A 22,052-nucleotide genomic window follows, 5' to 3' on the forward strand; every position below is an offset into this window, starting at 1 on the left:
ATGTTGCTAGATTGCAATGATTTTGGGTAGACTGATGATACAGTGGTTATCACTGTCATAGCGGAGGGTCCATGTCAGGGCGTCGGTGTCAGAGATCCTTATGAAAGCCAGATATGTCCTCATCAAAAATCACCAAAACAAGAGAGTCCCTTACTCCAGCTGGGACAGGCTGTATTTGAAGTTGGTTGCATCTCAGTGCAATTGAACAAGGTCGACTGGCCTTTGGGGCATAAAAATAATTGTGCTCTGTAAAATATGTGCGTCCATGTTCCCTGCAACCCTATGTTGAATAAAGTGGCAGAAAAAAAATAAGTGACTCCATGATTTAAACTGATTTACAATACAAAAGAAGTTGGGAAACAGAAATCTCACTGATCAAAACTATATTAAATACATGCACTTTATAGTGTCAATGCTAAACACAATATTGACATGCTGAGAAAATGTAAGTATTCACCCAAGAAACAAATGTATCATTAAAAAAAACAACTGCCGAGTAGGAACATCTGTAGTTGAGATGTTGTTTCTTGGCGATAAAACTATTGCAAAGTCTGATTATTTTCATTCTTAAAGGTGTTATGTTTGTAAGGGACATGCATTTGTAGGATGATTTGTTGGTTTCACCCATAATATATTTACCAACTCTTCTCTGGTAATGTCAAACAGCTTTATACTATTAAAAAACATCAACATTTTCATATTGTTTATTCTGTGGAAAAAGATGAGACGTAAAAGAAGGACTACAACTCCCGTCACGTGCGTCGTCACAGACCCGGAAGTGTACCATGTATTGACGGGATGTTGGTTGGCTTCTTGGAGGGGCACAGAGTGGAGTTGCGATGGCGTAAAGACAATCTTTTTCTTTTATTTGTTGTGTTTCATATTTTCCTGTCGCTGTCGTGACCCGGAGTTCGAGCATTTTTGAGAACCGAGCCATCTTTCTGTCTCCAGCCGCCACGTCTATTTGGATTCATGGACAAAGACAAGAGTGCTGATATTGTAAGATACTTTTTTCCTGTCTTTGCTGACACGTAATCTTACCGCTGATTTTATTTTATTTTTTATTTTTTTTCTAGTTGTGGTGGTTTGAGGAATATTACACTGTAGATCTCTGTGCTCTTCTCTCTACAGCAAGCTCAGTGCTCCTGGATGGACATGCACCAGTTCATTGGAGACCTGCTCACATCTGGAAACTCCTTCAAAAGCCAGCCAGATGTGCTGAACGCAGCGTGGGGTGTGGCTGGAGGAGGAGGAGGAGGAGGAGGAGGAGGAGGAGCTTCTGCTGCTTTGGGCTTCAAGGCTGCTTCACTTGACCCTCTGCAGCCACTTCGACATGCACAGGAGAAGACGGAGGCCCCAGCAGGCAGGCAGGTCCAGGCCAGGGCTCCACAGAAGAAGGGAGAGGCCAGGGACAGGAGACACGGTCAGTCCAGAATGATTAAATTGGTGCATCCGGCTCCAGGTGCCTCAGATGAGCTTGAAGCCACCAATCCAGTGTGCAGAAGTGAGAAACACTCCCACCAGCTGTTAATGCCTCACTCCTGTGCACGCTGAGCAACCAGGAGAAGTTAATCATCACCACTCATGTTAATCATCATGTCCCCTGAGAAACTGGACGAGGAGGAGGAGGAGCATCTATTTATAACTCTTGTCTTCTTATTGATCCCAGAACTAAATCTTAAACAGAAATCCTTTGAAAGTCTAAATCTAAATCTCACGACTCTGACCGGAAAACACAGCAGCCCGTTCTGCTTGTCATAGTGTACCGTCCTCCTGGACCATACTCTAGATTTCTCTCTGAATTTCTCTCTACTTTAGTACTGAGTTCAGACAAAGTCATAATATTGGGTGACTTTAACATTCACGTTGACAATGATAGACATTGCGTTTAGCTCATTACTGAACACAATTGGGATTTTCACAGGTGAATGAACCCACTCATTATCTTAATCACACGCTTGATCTTGTCCTCACTTATGTATTGACATTAATCAATTAGTGGTTCTTCCCCACAACCCTCTGTTGCCAGATCACTTCCTGATATCATTTGAATTTTTACATTAACTGGCTTGATAGCCCCTGAAAATGAATTGAAATATAAGAGACATCTATCAGACAATGCTGTAGCCAAATTCGGGGAAGTACTCCCATCAATATTTCATTCATACTTCAGTTCTATCCATGGATCCAGCAGTAAACAGCTGTCACACCATTAGCCCTACTAATGACCTTACCTTGACCCAGGTGTCTTAGCAAGTTACAGGCCGATATCCAACCTTCAGTTTATTTCTAAAATCCTAGAAAAAGTGATTGCAAGTCAGTTATGTGACCATTTAAGCAAAAATGACTTATTTGAGTGTTTCCATTCAGGTTTTAGAGCTCATCATAGTACAGAGACTCTCTGGTCAAAGTTACTAATGATCTTCTCATGGCCTCAGACAAAGGACGGGTCTCTTCTGGTCCTGTTAGATCTCAGTGCTGCATTTGATACTATTGATTATAACATCCTATTACAGAGACGAGAACACACCATCAGGCTTAAAGGTACAGTTAAACATGGAGTTCCACAGGGTTCTGTCTTAGTTCCTATACTTTTCACTTTATACATACATTCTGTAGGGAATATTATTAAAAAAACACTCCATTAACTTCCATTGTTATGCAGATGACATACAAATCTACTTATCTATGAAACCTGACGATAATAACCAACTTTCTAAACTAGAAGCTTGTCTTGTTGTCTTGAAGACACGAAGGCTTGGATGAGCGGTAATTTCCTGCTTCTGAACTCGGATAAAACTGAAATTATTATATTTGGCCCAAAACATCTTAGAGAGAAATTATCCAAAGATATAGGAACACTAGATGGTATTACTTTGACCTCCAGTACCACTGTGAGGAACCTGGGAGTTCTTTTTAACCAGGATTTATCCTTCAACTCCCACATTAAACAAATCTGCAGGGCTGCCTGTTTTCACTTACATAATATTTCCAAAATTAGAAACATGCTGACTCAGAGTGATGCTGAAAAACTAATCCACGCATTTGTTACTTCGAGAGCAGACTATTGTAACTCCTTATTATCAGGGTGTCCGAATAACTGCTTAAAAAGTCTTTCAGTTGATTCGCTGCAGCCAGAGTCCTGACAAGAACCAGAATAAGAGATCACATCACTCCAGTACTAACCTCTCTTCATCGGCTCCCTGTTCAATCCAGAATAGAATTTAAAATCCTCCTTCAAACTTATAAAGCTCTTAACAACTTTAAACTCTTTAAACTTCTTTTAAAGCGAGACCCAAGACTCCGAGTCTGGTTTCTACAAAGGTTTCTTCCTGTTAGAGGGAAATAAATTGCAAATAAATCTGCTTGCTCATGTGGATTCGTTGGGTTTTTCTCTGTTCAAAGCACCTCGAGATGACCGTGTTGTATCTGGTGCTATATAAATAAAGTTGAATTGAATTGAATCAGGCTGAATTCTATGCTGTGTTTCAGATATTATGTCGCCCTGATAGGAATAATGTTTCATGATTTGAAAAAAACTAAATCCAATCTGTCTATCCTGCTTCAAGCTATAATCAAGTGTACTCCTACAGTTGTAGGATAAAAACTAAAAAGCTTTCAAGCATCAAAAATGTATTTGTGTGTGATTATGGCCTCTGGTTAAATAACGAATATCCTGAAACGTTCTAATATTTTGTAATACAGAATTTGTATCCTAATGGCATATAAGATCCAATCCTAAAGAATAAAGCAACAAAACCTTTTGAAATATTTACTTATAAGTAATCTAAAGATTACAGGCTAGCTCAGTTGGTAGAGCATGAGACTCACAATCTCAGGGTAGTGGGTTCGTGTCCCACGCCGGGCGCCATCTTCCCGTGGGCTCACCACCTGCAGGAAGGTTCTTAAATGGTGCATTGTGATCTGGGTGACAGTGCTCAGACTGTCACCCCCGCGACCCGGAAACGGATAAGCGGAAGAAAATGAATGAATGAATGAATGAATGAATAATCTAAAGAATGTAGATGTTTCAGTATTTGGATTTTTGGAAATATTTTCTTTTCCTTTAACTTAATCATTATTGTGCTGCGTCACGACATGGACTGCATTGTTCTTCTCCTTGACAAACTAGTATTTTGTGTTGCCTTTTTTGTTTTTTGGATCCTCACGTAAAATATCTAGACGTGGTAGTAAAGTGGAGAATTATTCTCATGGAAAATATAGGCAACCCTTAAAACATAGAATTCCTGGACATTTACTACATCATAGAATAAGCTGGAGGATTTTTAGTGGTTAAATAGTACTTAAGACTAAGAATAACTTAGTTTATTATTGTAATACTTTAAAATACAATATATATTTGTAAGGTTTCTGTCCTTGCATAAACTGAATGATCTTTGTGTTCGACTTTCTCCAAACTCAATTCTGTTTGTTTTTCCGACGTAGATGTGCATCACTATTGCACCTGCCCCGGCTGCCCGTACTCCACTTCTCCTCCAACTTTCACGACATTAACACCCAGACCATCCCTGTCCTCAGCGGCACACTCGAATACAGCGTGCCAACCCAAAGACCTCAGCAGGAACCCGGCTGTCGGCCTGGATGGGTGCTTATCAGACACCACGGTACACAGTTCCACATCTGAGGTCGACGCAAGGCCGTCACACCGGCCACAGGGGGACACCAGAGACAGAAGAGGGCAGAACAAAGATCAAAACTCTGAAACTCTGGCTTCTAGAGTGTCTTCGGGCACCTTGTCCAACGTCCCTGTGTTTCCCTGCCTGTGTTGCCACCGCAGCCTCCACACCTGCTCCCAGATCCTGAGCCAGCGGGAGGGTGCCGACTCCCCGTATGCCCACACACACGCCCACCATCACTTTCACCACCACCACTGCCCCTTGACGTCTTGTTTGCCCTGTCCCCAGTTTGCCCACTCCCACGCCTCACAGCTGGCGGGTCCTTTCCCGTCCCTGTGCTGCCAGCGCTCCTGTCCCTCCTGTCCTCAGGTGTGCCACCACGAGCACCGGCAGCCGCCGCAACAAGAGGAAAGGAGCAGGGCGGCTCCCTCTCTGCTCTCGCTGCATCCCTGCATGCACTGCGCCGCCACTTTTCCCAGGCCGTCCCAGTTGCTGCAGCACCAGCGCTCCGAACACACTCAGAAACCGCCCGGCTTCCTCTGCACGGAGTGCGGTCGGGCCTTCAACTCTCACAGCAACCTCCGCATACACCTCAACGTGCACACGGGCGCTCGGCCCTACTCCTGCTCGGACTGCGGGAAGAGTTTCAGCCAGTCGGGCGCGCTGAAGATCCACAGGCGGATTCACACGGGCGAAAGGCCGTACTCCTGTGGCTTCTGCGGCAGGGGGTTTCCCCACCTGGCGGGGGTCCGGGCCCACCAGAGGACCCACACAGGTGAGAAGCCCTACCGCTGCAGCCAGTGCGGGAAGTGTTTCACTCAGTCCGGGGCGCTCAAGATCCACATCCGCATCCACACAGGAGAGAGGCCCTTCGTCTGCAGCCTGTGCGACAAAGGCTTTTCCAATCGCTCCGGGATCGGCTTCCACTACCGCACGGTCCACGGGCTCGCTCCCGAAGCTACCGGTGCCTATCGAGAGCCGGCGGGTCACGGTGGTCAACCTGGTCGCCCGAGAACTTCGCCGACGACCAGCGCCACACTCGTCAACTCCGACAGCGGCTCGCGCACAGCCCCCAACTCCCAAGATCCTCCAGGGCTGCTGGAGGCTCGGTCAGGCGCCGCACTGCTCAGTGGGAACGAGCACAAATCTCAGTCGCAAGCGCCAAACCCAGAGGGGCTTCTGTATGCGTGTGAGGACTGTGGGCAGCGCTTTAAAGATGCCCCATCCAGGAACAGACACCAAAGTCTGGTGCATTACTCCCATGAGGGGGGAGGGGAGGAAGAGGGGGAGGATGAGGAGCAGAGGAAAGAGTTCAGCGCCAGTGAGCGGGTCCAGGAAAACACTGAGTGACGGTGAATAATTGAAAAACTCCAGTTGGTTTGTGCAAAACGTTCAGCTTTTCTATTCCGAATGTAGCTTGATTGATGTGCCCTGCATATTTGAGAAGGGTTCAGTTGATTGTTTGTACAAAGACATGCCCGTTGTCACCACAGGACAAAGTAGTGATGAGTATCATTTTACATTTGTCAAATATTTCTCTGCCACTTCGAGATCCAGTCTGTGCAGATCTTCCTCTACTACATGTCTGAGCTTGAAGCGCTTTATTTTTCTTGGCTGCAACAACTAGCGACTCATTGGAAAACATAGTACACACGTTGGCAACAATATTCACACAGTGACAGCGTGGAGGTACTGGGCTGCACCGTGGTGGAGTGGTTAACACTTCATATCACAGTGAGAACGTCGCGTACTTCTCATATTCTCCTCGCCTCTATAAAATGCGTGAGTTGGCTCCTTGTTGTACACAATTCCTGCAAAATTGGAATCAAAGTTTTATTTGAGTTCTATATTTGCTTGACATTTCGCACACGTGCTCGATATCTCATGAATTACAAATGTTCATGCTTCTAAATAATACCACAAATACGAGGTCTCTTCCAAATCCAGCAATCATTTCTTTATTAGATCTGGAGCAAAGTACGACTATTTTACCCGTTGGAGAAGCCCCGCGAGGCAAATGAGAAGCATTGTAAATATTTTAAGATATTTTTGGAAGCTCTTTCCTGGAGGCTCCACGTCTGTTGTAATGCAAACACAACATAAGCACTTGTTCCAATCACGCGTCAAAGCCGGCTGGTAGTTTTTGTCCATATGGTTTTATTGTGCCTTATTCCGCAGTGGAAAACTTCTTCCCCTTTGCCGCGCTGTGACAACTCAAAAGTGTGCCAAAGCTTCAGTAGCATTTTCCTACTGAATAACCTGGCAGCTGTCCCTTTCTTATACACAATGCCTTCTAACGGCGGGGGGAAAAAAAGTAAAATTTTATATTAAATAAACGTCTCTGTAGGTTTCCATTACAATGATAAATGAGAAGAGCAATGTCATGAATTCAATTAATAATTTAGTAACTTGATCAATTCAGAAACAATATTTTCCATGTAAAAAAAATTTAAGAATCCAGTGAAATTTTGGGGCATTAATGTTCAAATAAAAAGAACAGCAGTACAACATATAACATGAAGGCCACATGCTGGAAAGCGTATGGACAATATCAAGGCTTTGTGATTTACTGAACTTCTTCAGCGTTGGTGTGTTTGTGATATTGGAAGCGTCCTGCCTTGTGTCTCTGTTGTACTTCAGTCTGAACATGTGATTTATTGTTATCTCACTGCACCTATTCCAAATGGTTCATCGGAATCCGAGATTGAGAACCAGCAGATAATCCATGGTATCTGGAGGTCATGGGAGCCACCTAGTGGTTATAAGCAATCATAGCAACACTCCTGACCACTGTTACAATGTATCCTTTTCAGTGCTTCTTAATTCTTTTAATGGAAATGTTAGAAATCATACATTGTGAGTAAAATGTTTCGTGAGGATATTTCATGTTTTCTTCAGCCGGTTACGTCGACGGGAAGGTCACATTTCTGTGTTTCTGGAAAGTGCAGCGTGTGATTTCTATCAATAAACAGTATCTCTGAGACACGGCCAGACTTCTCTTTTCTGCCTGCAAACATGAGAAGAAAAAAAAAACACTGTTCTCCAACAATCTTCCCGGGAGGAAAGATTTGTGTCCATATGGCTCTCAGGTCATTGTGTGCTCCGAGTGTGTACCCTCTCTTGATGTGTGGTGGTTCAAAGTAGCGTCGCTCCCGTTGGATGATCCGCACCAGTGCACTCTGGACAGCACGGTCCAGCTCAGTGTCCTCTTGAGATCACAGCTTGTGCTCCTCTGGTGTCTCAAAAGAGCTTTTTCCTCTCTGTACGTGTCCAAACCTGCAGCGCTCACAAAGGCTCTTCATATGTGTGCTTCTGTAGTAAACAGTCACGCGACTTGGGCTCGGCGTAGACGGCGCTGACTGGTCTGGGGCCGTTGGCGTGTAGCACCGGGGTGCAGTAGCCGTTGAACAGCATGCGGTGCGAAGGGCAGTCGTACTGGCTGTGGCCTGATGTGGGAGGTGCCGCAGCGGGACAGCCATGATGTTTGCCTCCGTGGGCGATCCCCATCAGGGCTGCCGGCTTGCACTCGGACGGCTGCTCGCTGAACGGGGTGGCGTACTCGGGCTCCGGAGGGAGAGGCTCGGCGTACTCCGGCACACTGCCGGGAGTGTCGTAGTGGCTGCACGGGAAGGGAGTGGTGTAGCCCTCGTTTGAGGACGGTCTGAATGTGGACCCCACCTTCTGTGCAATCGCTGTCAGAGCCGGCTCAGCGTAGTCTGGAAAAGGGAAAATCAATTCAATTACAAAGTGTTGTTTTGTTTTTTTTATTCATTTTGAGATTCAGCTCTTCAGATTCAGGCCTGTCGGTGTGAATTCTATTATTTTTAAATGTTTTTTTTCTTTTTCCAATTTCTTGTGGCGACTTAACAGCAACACCTTCTGTAACACTACTTCAGCAGCGTTTCTGGAGCCTTTTCAACCCAACATCAGATTAAAATGAACAGACATCTGCAGTACAAGTGCTTCTCAAATAAAAGGGGATCACTCAAATAGTTCTGGGCTGTCCAGTAGTGCGGTGGTTAGTGCCTCCTAGTAAGAATGCCGTGGGTTTGAGTCTAGTCCAAGGCTTTCTGCGTTAATGTTACGGGCGCTGCCCTCCACAGTCTCCCTCCCCTCGTGTTTAACCGTCCTCAGCTGTGTCAGGACATTGGACAGGTTGCTTTGGGGGGCCCAAACGCCATTCACTGGAGAGACACCTTGAGAGAACCAGACAGCTGATTGGTGCGGTCATGGACCTGAGTGACAGCTGCTCGGCATCAGCGACTGATTGTGGGACGTCTTAAACCAATTAGAAGCCACAAACCTCCAGGAGGAGGGAGAGCAGCAGAGCGCGCCGGTGGCTCGGCTCGGCTTGGGCCGACTGGTGTTCGCTGAAACTTGTGATATTTTTGCTGCATCATTGGAGCTAAATAATAATATGGAAGAAGATTTGAGGGTGTGTAACTCCCTCCTCATTTGTTTGCTGATTGCGTACCTTTTTTTTTTTTGAGCTTTACGTGTTCTCTTTTCTATTGTTACTGTTGTTTTGGTTCTTTATGAAGCAGTTTCCGTATATATACAGTATAACCGTATAACACACACATATATATATATATATATATATATATATATATATATATATATATATGTGTGTTTGAAGAAGCCTGATGTCTACTGTTTAGAAGAGAGGAAAATAAAAATAATTTTGTGCTAAACCAATTTCCATCTGGTTTTTATATTGCACCCCCCCCTTTCCCACATCAATCCAGGGTCGTAACAGTGGAGCCTGCATGTTCTCCCTGAGCATGTATGGACTGGTGACCTGTCCAGTGTGTCTCCTGCCTCCACCCCATTGTCAGCTGGGATTGGTTCCATCACATCATGACCCGGAACTGGATAACGCGGTTTGTAGGATGTTTTTTTTTCCAACACTCGTAACAAACTCAAACATTTGAAATGTTCCTAAATGTGACAATTAGGAAAGAAATGTGAACTCATGACATATTGTCAAATACCCTATTTTGGATTATCATGACCAATCATCTTAAATTATGTATAACGCCAAAAAGGTGCAAAACATTTAAAAAAAACAACAACCCTGAAATACTGTATATGTTAGTCTACATGATCAAAGAAAATAACTTTACCATTATATTCAGACTGTTTAAGTGTGTGACCTGAATTATTAATTCTAATTCAAATATGTATTAAACAGAATAGGATCCATACATATATTTAGGGGAAATAACGTGAATCTTAATCTTTTAACAATTGGCTGAATGCAGACACACACACACACACACACACACACACACACACACACACACACACACACACACACACACACACACACACACACACACACACACACACACACACACACACACACACACACACACACACACACACACACACACACACAGCAGCTGAGTCTGTTCAGGAGCCTGTACAGTCTTATGAGTGTTTCCACTCCACAGTTTTCTTCTTGATCTTCCAGAGCTTTTCTTGACTTTTACGGTTCCTTGGAGCTGCCATTTCTTAATTACACGGCAGACTATTGAACTGGCAAGCTGGAAACACTTTGATATCTTTTTATACGCTTCTCGAGCTTTGTAGCCATCAATTAAATCCAGTTTTATGTCCTCGGGCAGCTACGTAGAGGAGTTCATACCCATTGAGGTTTTAAAATGAATTTGTCAGGAAGGATCATCTAATGACACCTAAAGCTGAAAGTTGATGATTTTCATTAGACAACTTTATGTCTTCTAATTTTTAACTTTGGTAAATAGAAAAAGTCAATCAGTGGTTTACTTTTTGAAGATATGAACCTTTTTAATCTATTTAAAGCAAGGACTGTAATCATTTTGTAATTAAAACATCATTTGAGCTGCAGCATTATGCCAATTTGCACATCTCCTGTTTTAGTTAATTAAGACAAAAATATATTTTACTGTTGATATATATAAAGAAAAATGTTTTAATTGTTGGAACAAAGCAGTGCATCACTAGTAATATCTAACAAATTATAAAAGTTCCTCCAAAAGCATATTTGTATCTTTTTTGGCCATAGGGGATCTTCGTTACTCATTTGTGTCTCATGCAGAAAGGTCTGGGAATGTGTTTTTCTGTTTTTTTGTTTTGTTGTTAACTGCCAATGCACAGACACTGCGTGAGCTGTCCGGCCACCAACAATGTGCCCCCCCCCCCCCCCCCCCCCCCCCCCCCCCCCCACAGTTTAAGGAGGCTTAAAGTGCAACTTGGGCTCTACTCACTGTTCAAACAGAGGCTGTGGCGTGGGAGGCCCAGACCTTCCTCAAGATCCCACAGGGAACCTCAAACCCAGAGCTATTTTAATTAGACGGGCTTTAGTGAGGGCTTTGATTGTCTTAGCATTGACCCTCTGTCCTGTTTACCACTAGACCTCTCAGTGAAGGGCCTCCTGGGGGGGGTTGGAGGCAGAGATGGGACTGGTGGTGGTGGGTGGGGGTGGGGGGGTAGGCCCAGTGCCCAGCGCCCTTTATCGAGCTCCAATTAAAGGGTCTCTTTCAGAGAGGCTCCTTGGACCAAAGAAAGGAATGTTTATACTGTGACTGGGTGATGGGCTGAGCCGGGGGGAAGAATGGACAGCCTGCGGAGAGAAGTGTTTGCCTGTCAGGCCGGGCATGAGCTGCTCAAACTGACCACTGAGCCACAGACTGGTCGAGCGGGAAAGACGTGTGTGGGGGGGGGTTTGAGGGAGGCAGTAAAAAGCGATGGTACTCAGAGCTACAGTTGTGATCTGTGTTTGAAAAATAAATATCCAGACATTCTTACCATTGAGAGGGGGGCTCGGCAGGGCATCATGGACATTTCGCTCCAGAGGATAGGAGATCAGCTCTGATTGCGAGCAGGGAGGACTCTTTGCTTTGAAACTCTGACAATCTATTTGAGACACAAACACAAATATTATTTGTCTGCTCTTTGACGACGTGAGATTAACATAGTAGTCAGAAATTAAAGTGACCTGACTTACTTGTGGGCAAGGAGTACTTCAGCTGGGAATCTTTTTTCCTGAATAAAAAAACATGGATGAGTGAATACTACGTATTGCAACCTTGCACTATTACAAGTCATTGACCACAAATAAAATACACGTTAATTTAAAAAAAATTATAAGTCAATACTTTTGCCACTTTTTTTTTATTTAATAAGAAAAAAACACAAAAGAAGAAACATTTAATTATCATGAAATCTCCTTTTCTAGGACACTGTATTCGTGAATGTCATAACTTTTAAGCTCAACTTGAAAAGACTAAAACAAGACGTGACACATTATAGTGTATTGCTAGTTTCGGTGTCATTGTATTACATGCATTGTTATGTACTGGTGGCCCTCTGTGTGTTACAGTTCAGTGTCCAGATCAATCTTCAGCGGTATTAATGTACAGTACCTTCGCCTCCACCAGACTCCAGCCAACAAGCAGCTCCCGCACATGATCAGGCCCAGGACCACGCCCACTGCCACCATCACCGGCTGACTGGAGCCTGCAACAGTGTCAGTGTCTGAGTAACTAAACATTTGTTAAACTGTTTAACTCTTTAAGGACACAGTTTCACAGTAGCCCCCCCACCCCGATGGTGATACATACTTAGTGTTGTTTCCACCAACACTGGACCCTCCGTGGAGGCTGTAGATGGGCCTGGTTGTGATGTGCCCATGTTCACTTTGATGGACGGAGACTCTGACCAGCAAGAAGCACATTTGCAGTATTCGGACAGGCGATCAAACAATGACGGTCTTCATTTGACACTCATTTGCCATTTTTCTCACCCACCTCCGGATGAACGTGACCTCGGTGTGACCTTTGCCACTTGACAGCCGAGAAGTTGGATCTGGGCTGAGACCCTCCCGTTCCAGCTGAGTGGCTGCAGCCGAACAAATCGAGCCACCACCGGAGGAAACAGACTGTTGAGCACCCTGAGGTGGCCATCGCTGTAGGCCTCAAACACCTGAGTGCATATAGGAACTGTGGTCATGTTTCCCAGAACACAGAGGCGACTGCTCCACCAATAACCACCGCTGCCACGTGAGGTCGTCACGTTAACAAGTGAATGTAAAAAGCATGCGGTGCTACACCCACCTTTTTCTCTTTGCTTAGAGCACCTTTGTAAAGCCTCCAGTTCTTTCTGTCCTTGCTAAAAAGAAGAACGTAGGTTTTTATGTAGAACTCATTTGATCCCATTGTTAATATTCCTGAGGAGAAAAAAAGAAAGAAAGCAAGTTGTTTTCTTTTTAGAACTGCAGCTGTGACGAAGTTAAGTGTTTTTACTCATTCGCATAGAAATGACAATTCAAACTTGTTGTTTTGTACCGGTGATGGTGCTTCTGTCACTCAGCTCCATCTCCACCCACGGGTTGGGATCTTTGCCGTCTGCCGCCCAGAGAAGGAACTCGTGGCTTCGATCCATGCTTCCCGGGGACCAGAACATTCTGCGCTCCGGACTGTTCTTCTCCCAGAAAGATGAGGCATTTAAACCCGACACAGTCAGGGTGTTTTTACATTCTGTTCGGGGAGCAGAGAAAAGGCCCTTGGTCTGGTTAGTGAAACCCACACAGCAGTATTTTCCGTGAAGAATTCCCCAACTAAGTAAAATAAAAATATCTAAAATTCAAAACTCTGCAGTGTGCTTTCAGGAATGTGCTGCATCATGTGATGTTTCCTTTAAGTCGGTTTACTGCGTGCCGACACAGACGCCACATGCGGCCCGTACCATGGCTGAACAGCAGCTTCTTCTCCGATAAAGATCCACTGTCAAAAGAAAACGGCTGAAAGGTTAGTACTTGAAATACTTTGGACAAACTAGATCTTTTCACATGTAACACAATCATTAAAAAAAAAAAACAACAACAACACACGTTTTAGACAGGATTCCATTGGCAAAGGTGGATTCGTAGAGAGTAAGACTTTTCCCACGATTCACAGCGATGCGACCTCCCAGACTGTCAGACGTGGCTCCGGCATGTACTGCGGACTTGCACAGGACTGAGGTCTGCGGCGGAGTAGAAAGGTGGAGGCACTTTCAGCAAGAAATTTGTCAAAAAATGATGTGAACTCGAGAAATATTAAAAAATAAATTAGCGCGCTTACGTCTCTGTAACCGTATTCAGAGTTCCCCCAAACGTCGCCTGTTACATTCCTACATCCAGCAGGGCAGTACACGCTGAGAGGCAGCAGCACAACATGTGAGAAACACTCGCAGCCACGACGGAGCAGACGTAGACGTCGGAAGCTTACCTCAAATATTGCATGTTAAAATGAGATCCTCGTCGTAAACAAGAAATAAGATCTGAAAAAAAAACCCGACAACAACAGAGGTTAGGAGAAAGTGTGTGTGGGTGAACTTTGTCACCTTTTTGTTCTTGTTTTGTGGGACCGTGTGCCTGGGGCTTATGTAAAACGTCCCACCATTCACTCAAATACAGAAATGCAGATGGTGTGTGGGACAAAAGTCCAGCGACCCAGTGTGCTATATTAGGGGACGAGCGGTCGTCACTGTTGATGTGACTAAGCCCTTTGTTTTAGGGCGACTCTGTCACAGTTCACGGGTATAGCCAGCGTCCACGGTTAACAGACAGTGGTTTGTGTGTCTGAACATGAGCTTAGCGCCAGACACCGGCGGATTTCATAAACAGCTCTGCAAAAAAACAGGAAATGATGACGTTGTGCAGTACAGATGACCTCACCCACAGACGAGCGCTATCTCTAAGTGTAGACTGGTATTCATAGTAAACACGTCTGCGGGGTCATTAGATCGTCACAGAAACCATCTTCAACGTAGTATTACTCTGGGACGAAATCTGAAATGGGACGCAAACATCTGAACGTTTATTTTCGGTGTCTGTGCACATCTAAGTTTGCAGCGGTGATGAGGAAAGAGTTACAGACCTAATGTGTGAACACGAAAAACATGGTCATTGGGCTGAGCAGCCTTATGGGAACTAACATGGGACAACAGTGAGTTTGTAGTCGCTAATAGGCTAATGAAGAGGAGGAGGAGGAGGAGGAAGGGGTTGGCAAGTCTGTCCAAGTGACAGACTGAAGCCTGAGGCCTCACTTCATTCAGCCTGAGAGAAGTCTGACTCTTTTCTCAGAAAACAGGAAGGTGGAGGATGAATGCCAATAAGCAGTGACTCATACGGTCACACACACACACCCACACACAAGTGAGTGCCCACAAAATTCAATATTCACACAGACGCTGGTGTTAAAACGAAACAGAGTAAACTGGTAAGCATGCACGCACTACAAATCAGGCCTTTGCAATGCTGGGGTTCGCTGCTCTTCACATCCAGCAACAGTGACAACATTACAGTGGTACTACACAATGCAGGAATGCAGCTGAAACCCAAACAAATAAGAGCGTTTTGTTCAACGTCCAGAATGAATTTATGCTAAATTGCTTGTATGAAGGTCTGAGCTGATTTGTGACTCGTAACGTAATGTTTCAACTTCTACATTTATCCAGTTCAGAGTGTGTTTCAGGTCATGTTCAATTGTTTAAAAGAAACATTTGAAAGAAAAGTTGATGATTAATTGATTAAAGTTTATTTGTCTTTTAATATTTTAAAAATATTCATCTAGTCTTGTTTGTTAGCTTGTTTGTCCTTTTCTAAACACTTTAACTATGGTCTTACCTGGATGTTATCACCTGTTTTCTTTTTGTTATCACTTGTATTATTTGTATCTGGTTTTACCATTAGTGTAGCCTGATTTGTCATTATGACAGTTTTTCTCGTTAGTTTTTAAAGTTGTGCGAAATCCACTGTGCTTTCTCTCAATTCTCGTAATCACCAAGTATTCCCGTCTTCCTTTTTACTGTTTATGTTTTCATCATTTTTTTCTCGATTTAAATTGAACCAAGCTGCATCAAAAGGACCATGTGAAAAAGGGTCGATTGATGCTTTAAGAAAGGTAAGTCAGATTAAAAATGTATAAGTTAATCAGTGGTGGGGCTGAGTTAATGCAAATGTTAAGATACTTTGTAACCTAAGATTAACTATTTGCGTCTACTGGTCTACGGACCTCTAAAGTGAGAGAACTGATGATCCCTTATCTTAATGAAATAAACCTGTTCGTATTATTAACTTAAAAATGTAAAAGTTATAGTAAAGGTAACGAGAGTGACATTAACTTCAATGGGCTACAAAAATACATCAAGTCTGCAGCACTCTGAGCATGAAGACTTCAGAAGTGCATCACTGCCCTCATACACTCACTGAAGCTCCAAATGTCTTTAGTAAGATGATCAGTTAACCAGACGGTCCCAGCCATACCTGGATACTGCTCTGTGGCATAGGAGAGCAGAAACCCCCGTCCAGACCGGTGGGGGCCCGACCTGAACGTCACCGTCACTTCATTGCTCGTGAGCGTCACATTTTTTTGCGTTGCATCAAGTTTCCCGCACACCGGACCTGAGGATGAGAACAGAAACATGAACACGCTACTTTTAAAGGAGACATATCATGCTTTTAAATCCTTCCTTTTTACATATAAATCATACAGTTGTGGTCTATATAAAGCGGAACTGCAATGCTTGGGTCTGAATTCCTCATTATTAGAGCTCCACAGGCCCCTTTTCTACCCCTTTTCTGATGCGCTTCTGAGAGCAACTCGTTTTGGGGCGGTCTCTTCAAATGCAAATGAGACACTTCATACCCCGCCTCCTCTCCAGGTTGCAGAGGTGACACTCGGTTCAACGCCACCCTGTTCGGCCATCTTTGTAGTTTGATAGAACAGATACAATTATCTAGCGGCGCAGAAACTTTATATTCACACATTATTTACAAAATGTCAACAACGGAAGATTTGTCCATCCAGCCATACATGTTGGAGCCAGAGTCGGACCCGGCGGAGCGAGATGAAAATGACGATGATGCAGCTGCAGAACAACGTCTTCATATGGATGTAACGCAATGGTGTGTTACTATATTTACACTAACTTCTCCATCCATGCCCACTACTACAATACTGCCTGTATTACAACGACTATTTAACACAGAAGTTACATTATAATCTAAAACGAGCACACAGCGCTAACATATGAAGACGGTGCAACTGCTAATGCTAACAAAACAATGACAGGGACGTCTTATCATCACACGTTTTAGCGTTATATACAGCTTACCGAAGTGCTCTGTTCGTCGTCTCCATAGATAGAAGGAACTGACCGCTCAATCAGACCAAGTCTTTCGGCAAATCCTTCTTTATACTGGCGGGGGTTGCTGAAGCAGTCATTCTTGAAGTGATTCGCGCACACAAAAATGACCTTACCCACAGATGTGGGTACATTTCTGTGAAAACTAAAACTCAACCAGGCACTTCGAAAAGGTTCTGATGCTGGGAGACGGTGTAACGAAGCTTGTGGGTTACTACATCCAACAACCGAACATTTCGACTTATCCTCTCGTAACTTCGGTTGGACTACAAAATCGCAGCGAGAAACAAAAATGGCGGATTGCTCGAAGTGTCGATGTCCTAATTTGGCAGTTCCGCTGCGAATACTGTGACGTCATTGTTCAAAAAACGTAATAGAGAATAGAAAAATCGAAACCGATCGCAAAATATGACCAAAACAGAATATAAAGATATCAACGGAGCACCTGAAGAGACTACTTTGAACTTTTCTGTACTTCTAAACACTCTAAATATACAACAACATGCATTTAAGGGCTAAAAAAGTGGATTTAGCACGATCTGTCCCCTTTAAGACCTGAGGAAAATATTGATGATCGGAATCGGTGCGACATCACAGGTCCTTCACTTGTGTGAACGAGCCAGCCTTACAGGAATCTCTTTTCAAACACCACCTGAATATCGCTCTCTCCTGACTCAACCCTCATTATGCTGTGCTGTCAGTTTTTTCATGCCCTCAAGACGTGAATTTACAAGGCTTCTATGCAGATCGTACAGACGTCTGTTGCGAAACTGGGTTCGCCTGTTTTCTGCCGGTGTGTCAGTCGAAAGGCCCTGCCCTGCTTGGATACTATAGCGGCGACTGGAGGAAGGACCGTCATGACCGTGAATATATTACTGATACACCGAAGAGACCGTCAGGGAAGTGAGCAGGAGGAGAAATGCACACAGAACGGGACTCACCCAGCCTGGGTTCTCCATTTTCATCTGTGATCACCAAGGAGCCGTTGCTGCAGCCGGGGCTGCTCTCCACATCAAAATCTCCGAAGAGCAGCAGCAGCCTCCGCCCCTCTGGCACACGAAGCCTCCACCTACACCAGGTGTTACTGGGGTAGGTCCCGGGGTAGTTCTGGGAGGCTATAGTGCCAGACTCCACTCCCAGGACTGTATGTCCACAGCCATTACCTGATTCATGACACAAGGAAAACAAAAAGGAGACAAAAAGGTGCTTGGATAAATCTTACACCAAGCTCATTAATGAAGCCTTTACTGCCCGTTCTTTAGAGTTTTATGGCAGCTAATAAGTTTCTTTAAAACACCCAAAGGCTACTGGCCAGTGATTATTATTTTCTTTAAATTATTTGGTCATTCCCAGTGCTTTCTTTATAAATTAGCACTACAATTTATTCGAACGTTTAATGACTGAATATGTGGACAAGCTTTAGCTCAGGTAGTAGAGTGGCTTGTCCTCCAAATACAGGATCGGTGGTTTGATCCTGGAGTGCGAACGCCTTCCATTGAAACCGTCTACATTGGTGTGTGAATGTGTTGGTGAACGGTTTAATATAACTAACACTTTCAGACTGCTCAAACAGTCATGATGAGAGAAGTCTGGGTATTTCAGCTATACAGTCTGTTATGCGTGTGCTACGCCCGACTGTTCTCACTAAATACACAGAATAGTCCATTTTTTTTTTTCCAACTGTTTCAGATGAGTAATCAAAGTGATTTGAACATGCACAACAGACCAGAGCGTGTCCATACTCTTCTGAAAATACAGTGAGATGACACAGCTCTCTACAATCGCAAAACCCGAGGCTGAAGCCAGATGAATCAGAGGGTTGTTGTCTTTTCATATGAATAAGTTTCTTTGGATGGTTCTTTGGTGTTGATTTATTACTTCCTCTGACCCGGGGGTTGCTATGACTAACACTTGAACTGGAAAGGAAAACACAAATATTTATATCGTTGAACATCGCCGCCAGACTAAAAAAGAAAAATCAAATGACTCAATTCCTACAGTGACCACATGTAGATTAGTGCTGTGTGGGCGGCTTGCTCTAATCCCTAACCCCAAAACTGTCGAGACATGACGTGTTCCCAGAATGGTCAAAACCTGAGGACAGGCACCAGGGTGAGTCGGAACCTAAACACTGTGTCTGTCCTTGTCTTCCATATAAGGCTCCGGGACATTTGTTGGGGAAAAACGACAGGATGACCTTCGTCTCACCCTGTGTCACACATCCTGCATCCCGCCAGCCTTCTCCCCAACACCTCCTCAGCTCCTCTTATCGCAACACTTTGAATGTCTTTGCCCCTCCTGGAGTCCCCAAAGGATTCCCTGGAAATACCACGGTGACACGCTGTAACAGCAGGAAGCAGACTGTGGATCTGTCACTTTCCGGTGGGTGGCCCCAGAGGCAGCCATGCCGGGGAAGTTGTGGGTGGCCGGTTATTGTCCCCTGCTCACTGAACTCTTTCACCTACAGTCCGTTTACCGGCTTCTTCAGTCTGTTGGTTTCTTACTGAAAGGGATATATGCTCCTCCGCGCGTCCTGCCCGGTTTAAGGAAAGAGATTTAATTACAAAGGACTGAAATCAAACTTGGTGGCAGGATTGCAGACAGTCAATCGGTAGCATGCCAGCAACATTGTTTTCCACTGGCGGCTTTGCCGGCAGGTCCTTACAGGTCGGCGTCAGCAGACAGGATGTTCACCTGTGCTCCCTGTCACTACATCGCCTTATCCAGTCCTGTGTGTCAGTCACTGAGTTGTTGCACCTTGGCTGATATGTTTTCCCTGACACCGCTGGCCCCACCTCAGGGAGAACCGAGCACAGCTGGCAAGTTGAGAAAGTGATTCAGAATCAATAATTTACTCTGGGCTTAATCACCGTCCCATAGATGAAAAACCAAAACTACTGAGACAGGCAAACACAACAATGATTTGTGGTATGGCTGGCCGGTGGAGTCATAGTCTGCAGAGTAATTACTTGTGTGTGTGTGTACAGTCACTGTGATTCATACTAAGCTTGACCACTGCGTTGAAAAAAAAAAAAAAAGAAAGAAAGAAGAAGTCTGTGGGAAAGGTGGCTGATAGCTGGGATCAGTAGGTAAACATGCACAAACTAGAGTATGTAAAGAATGCTACCATGACATCACATGTGCGACCTTTGTACCTACTTCACTTCCAAAAACTACATTTTCAAACACAATTTAAACATAAAAACACCGTGCCGTTACAGTGATTTGCTCTAAAATAAGAAAGACGGGCAGCAATAGGTTTAGATGATAAGGTATGTGCACAGTGAATGCACAGTGGTAATAGATGTAAACATTTATACTTCGCAGCAAAGTGTGATAATAACGGAGTTATAGATGATAAACTGATTTCTAAAGAAAGGAGATCATTTGTGCTTTACTCGACTGAATAGATCGATGTCTCTACCTATAAAAACTCGTACTTGAATCCGCAGGAACTTCGAAATAAGCCGTCCTGGTGAGCAACATGACAGGAAGATGTTGGGAATCCGGGTTCGCGTCAGTCTTATCTTATCAAGAGGGAGGTTTTTCTTACCCTCCTGCCCGCCGACAGCCACGGAACAGACGCTGAAAGTGATCCAGACCGCGGGGAGAAGAGACTTCACAGCATCCCAGATGTTTTCGCACTTCATAAGCATGATTCCCTGCGCTGTGCGCGGATAAAGGTAAGGTGCATGCCTCGACGGCTGAAGGTTCGGCTTCAAGAAAAAGTTGGAGCACAAAGTACTGCATATTTACTATTGGCCACGAGGACAGAACTCCACTTCCCATTGGCCCTGCCGACTGTCAATCACAGTGTCTCGCGCATTCCATTCCCAAATAGGGGGTGGGCTGATTTGTAGGTGTGTGCAGAGCAGCCGATGGCAGTAGCAGCACGAATGATTTACTCCCAGCGAAGATGGAAACACTTCTTACCTCGTTGTGATGGAGCTTGCCAGCTGTATTGTAAATAAACTCAAAAGAAACCTTCCCTTCACATTGAGAAAACTCTCAAGACAAGAACAGTGTACATTGAGCAGCGGTATTAAACTTATTTACAGTTGAGGGTTCCACATGCAGGCCAGTCTAAACCTGGAAATGTCAGCATAATCATCTAAAAATAACGGAATCCAGCATTTTACCTCAGTTTAAGAGCAAATGTGAGAAATGTATTCAAGATACACGATATTTATTGACATATACAGATAAATAGACATTTACACTGTACAATGAAAAGCTGACTTTGCTGGTCCCCAAACCTTTAATTAACTAAAAGCTCAAAACAGATGGATGAATGAGTTTACAATAATTTTTCAGACAACCACACTCACTCACATTCACACCTAAGGGCAAATTAAGCTCACCCACGAACCTCACCTTTTCTGACTGAGGGAGGAAACCCACACACACGCACACAGGGAGAACATGCAAGCTCCTTGCAGAAAAGGTCCAGCCAGTATTTAAACCCCTGATCTTCTTGTGGCCGCATGGTGCTGCAGTAGTATGGCTTTAGTGCGAATGCAACGCTGTCAGAACTAAGAAAAATAGCTTTTTTTCCACTGCTGCATACTGTTCAAATTGGACATGTTGGTTTTGGGCTGTATGTTTGACACTTTAGATGCCCCCCTGTCTCACAGCACAGTATGAATTGATTGATTGCTAATTTATTGAGTGTATACAATATCTGTTTTAGCATCTTCAAAAGCTTCATTATAAGAATAGCAGTGAAGCGAATAACAATTTTTAAACTGAAATATTAAAATAATACAATAACTAAATCAAATGTGTAGATTTAAATTAATAGCATATTTACAATCGCCTACAAGTTTTTCTTCATTTGAAGTCATCAGAGAGTGACTCTTCTATTTCTTTTTAAAGTAACTAGTCAAATAGTTTAATAACAATTCACAATCACCTACTGATACTGGTGATTGGACAATCATGAGCAACCCTTGTTCTGTTCTACTATTTTGCCTATGTTTTTACCAGTATAGCCAGACTTACACTTTGATATCCCTAAAACTGAAAGGAAACTCTGCCACCTTCTGGTGGAACACAGGCAACACTATTTTTTCGATTGCTTTTATTTAATATTTAATAACAATTTACACGATGTAACCCATCCACCTTGAAATGTAATTAAAACAAAATATTGATCACTATTGAATATGATTACAATTCAAAGAACTGAATTTTTATAGCTATTATGTAGATTTTTGTTCTGCAGAGATATCCTGCTTTGTA

The 22,052-nt window shown here is 43.9% G+C and overlaps 2 protein-coding genes across 2 annotated transcripts; one reads left to right on the plus strand and one right to left on the minus strand.

The window, feature by feature from the left end:
- Positions 1 to 766: 766 nt before the first annotated feature.
- Positions 767 to 7,617, plus strand: LOC308114349 (uncharacterized protein). Its single transcript, XM_080471163.1, has 3 exons — positions 767 to 999; positions 1,132 to 1,423; positions 4,447 to 7,617. The coding sequence occupies exons 1-3, from the start codon at positions 973 to 975 to the stop codon at positions 5,985 to 5,987; spliced, it is 1,860 nt and encodes a 619-aa protein (XP_080327289.1). The 5' UTR covers positions 767 to 972; the 3' UTR covers positions 5,988 to 7,617.
- LOC308114348 (discoidin, CUB and LCCL domain-containing protein 1) lies at positions 6,459 to 20,581 on the minus strand. Its single transcript, XM_080471162.1, has 15 exons — positions 20,365 to 20,581; positions 17,753 to 17,974; positions 15,931 to 16,068; positions 13,892 to 13,943; positions 13,745 to 13,817; positions 13,513 to 13,646; positions 13,368 to 13,405; positions 12,968 to 13,159; positions 12,737 to 12,849; positions 12,431 to 12,605; positions 12,245 to 12,337; positions 12,047 to 12,140; positions 11,629 to 11,666; positions 11,430 to 11,537; positions 6,459 to 8,353 (listed from the first exon to the last, which is right to left on the minus strand). Exons 1-15 carry the CDS (start codon positions 20,465 to 20,467, stop codon positions 7,923 to 7,925), a joined length of 2,004 nt encoding a protein of 667 aa, XP_080327288.1. The 5' UTR covers positions 20,468 to 20,581; the 3' UTR covers positions 6,459 to 7,922.
- Positions 20,582 to 22,052: the final 1,471 nt, after the last annotated feature.

Source organism: Lipophrys pholis, assembly GCF_963383615.2.
Source record: "Lipophrys pholis genome assembly, chromosome: 9".
Classification (NCBI taxonomy): Eukaryota; Metazoa; Chordata; class Actinopteri; order Blenniiformes; family Blenniidae; genus Lipophrys; species Lipophrys pholis.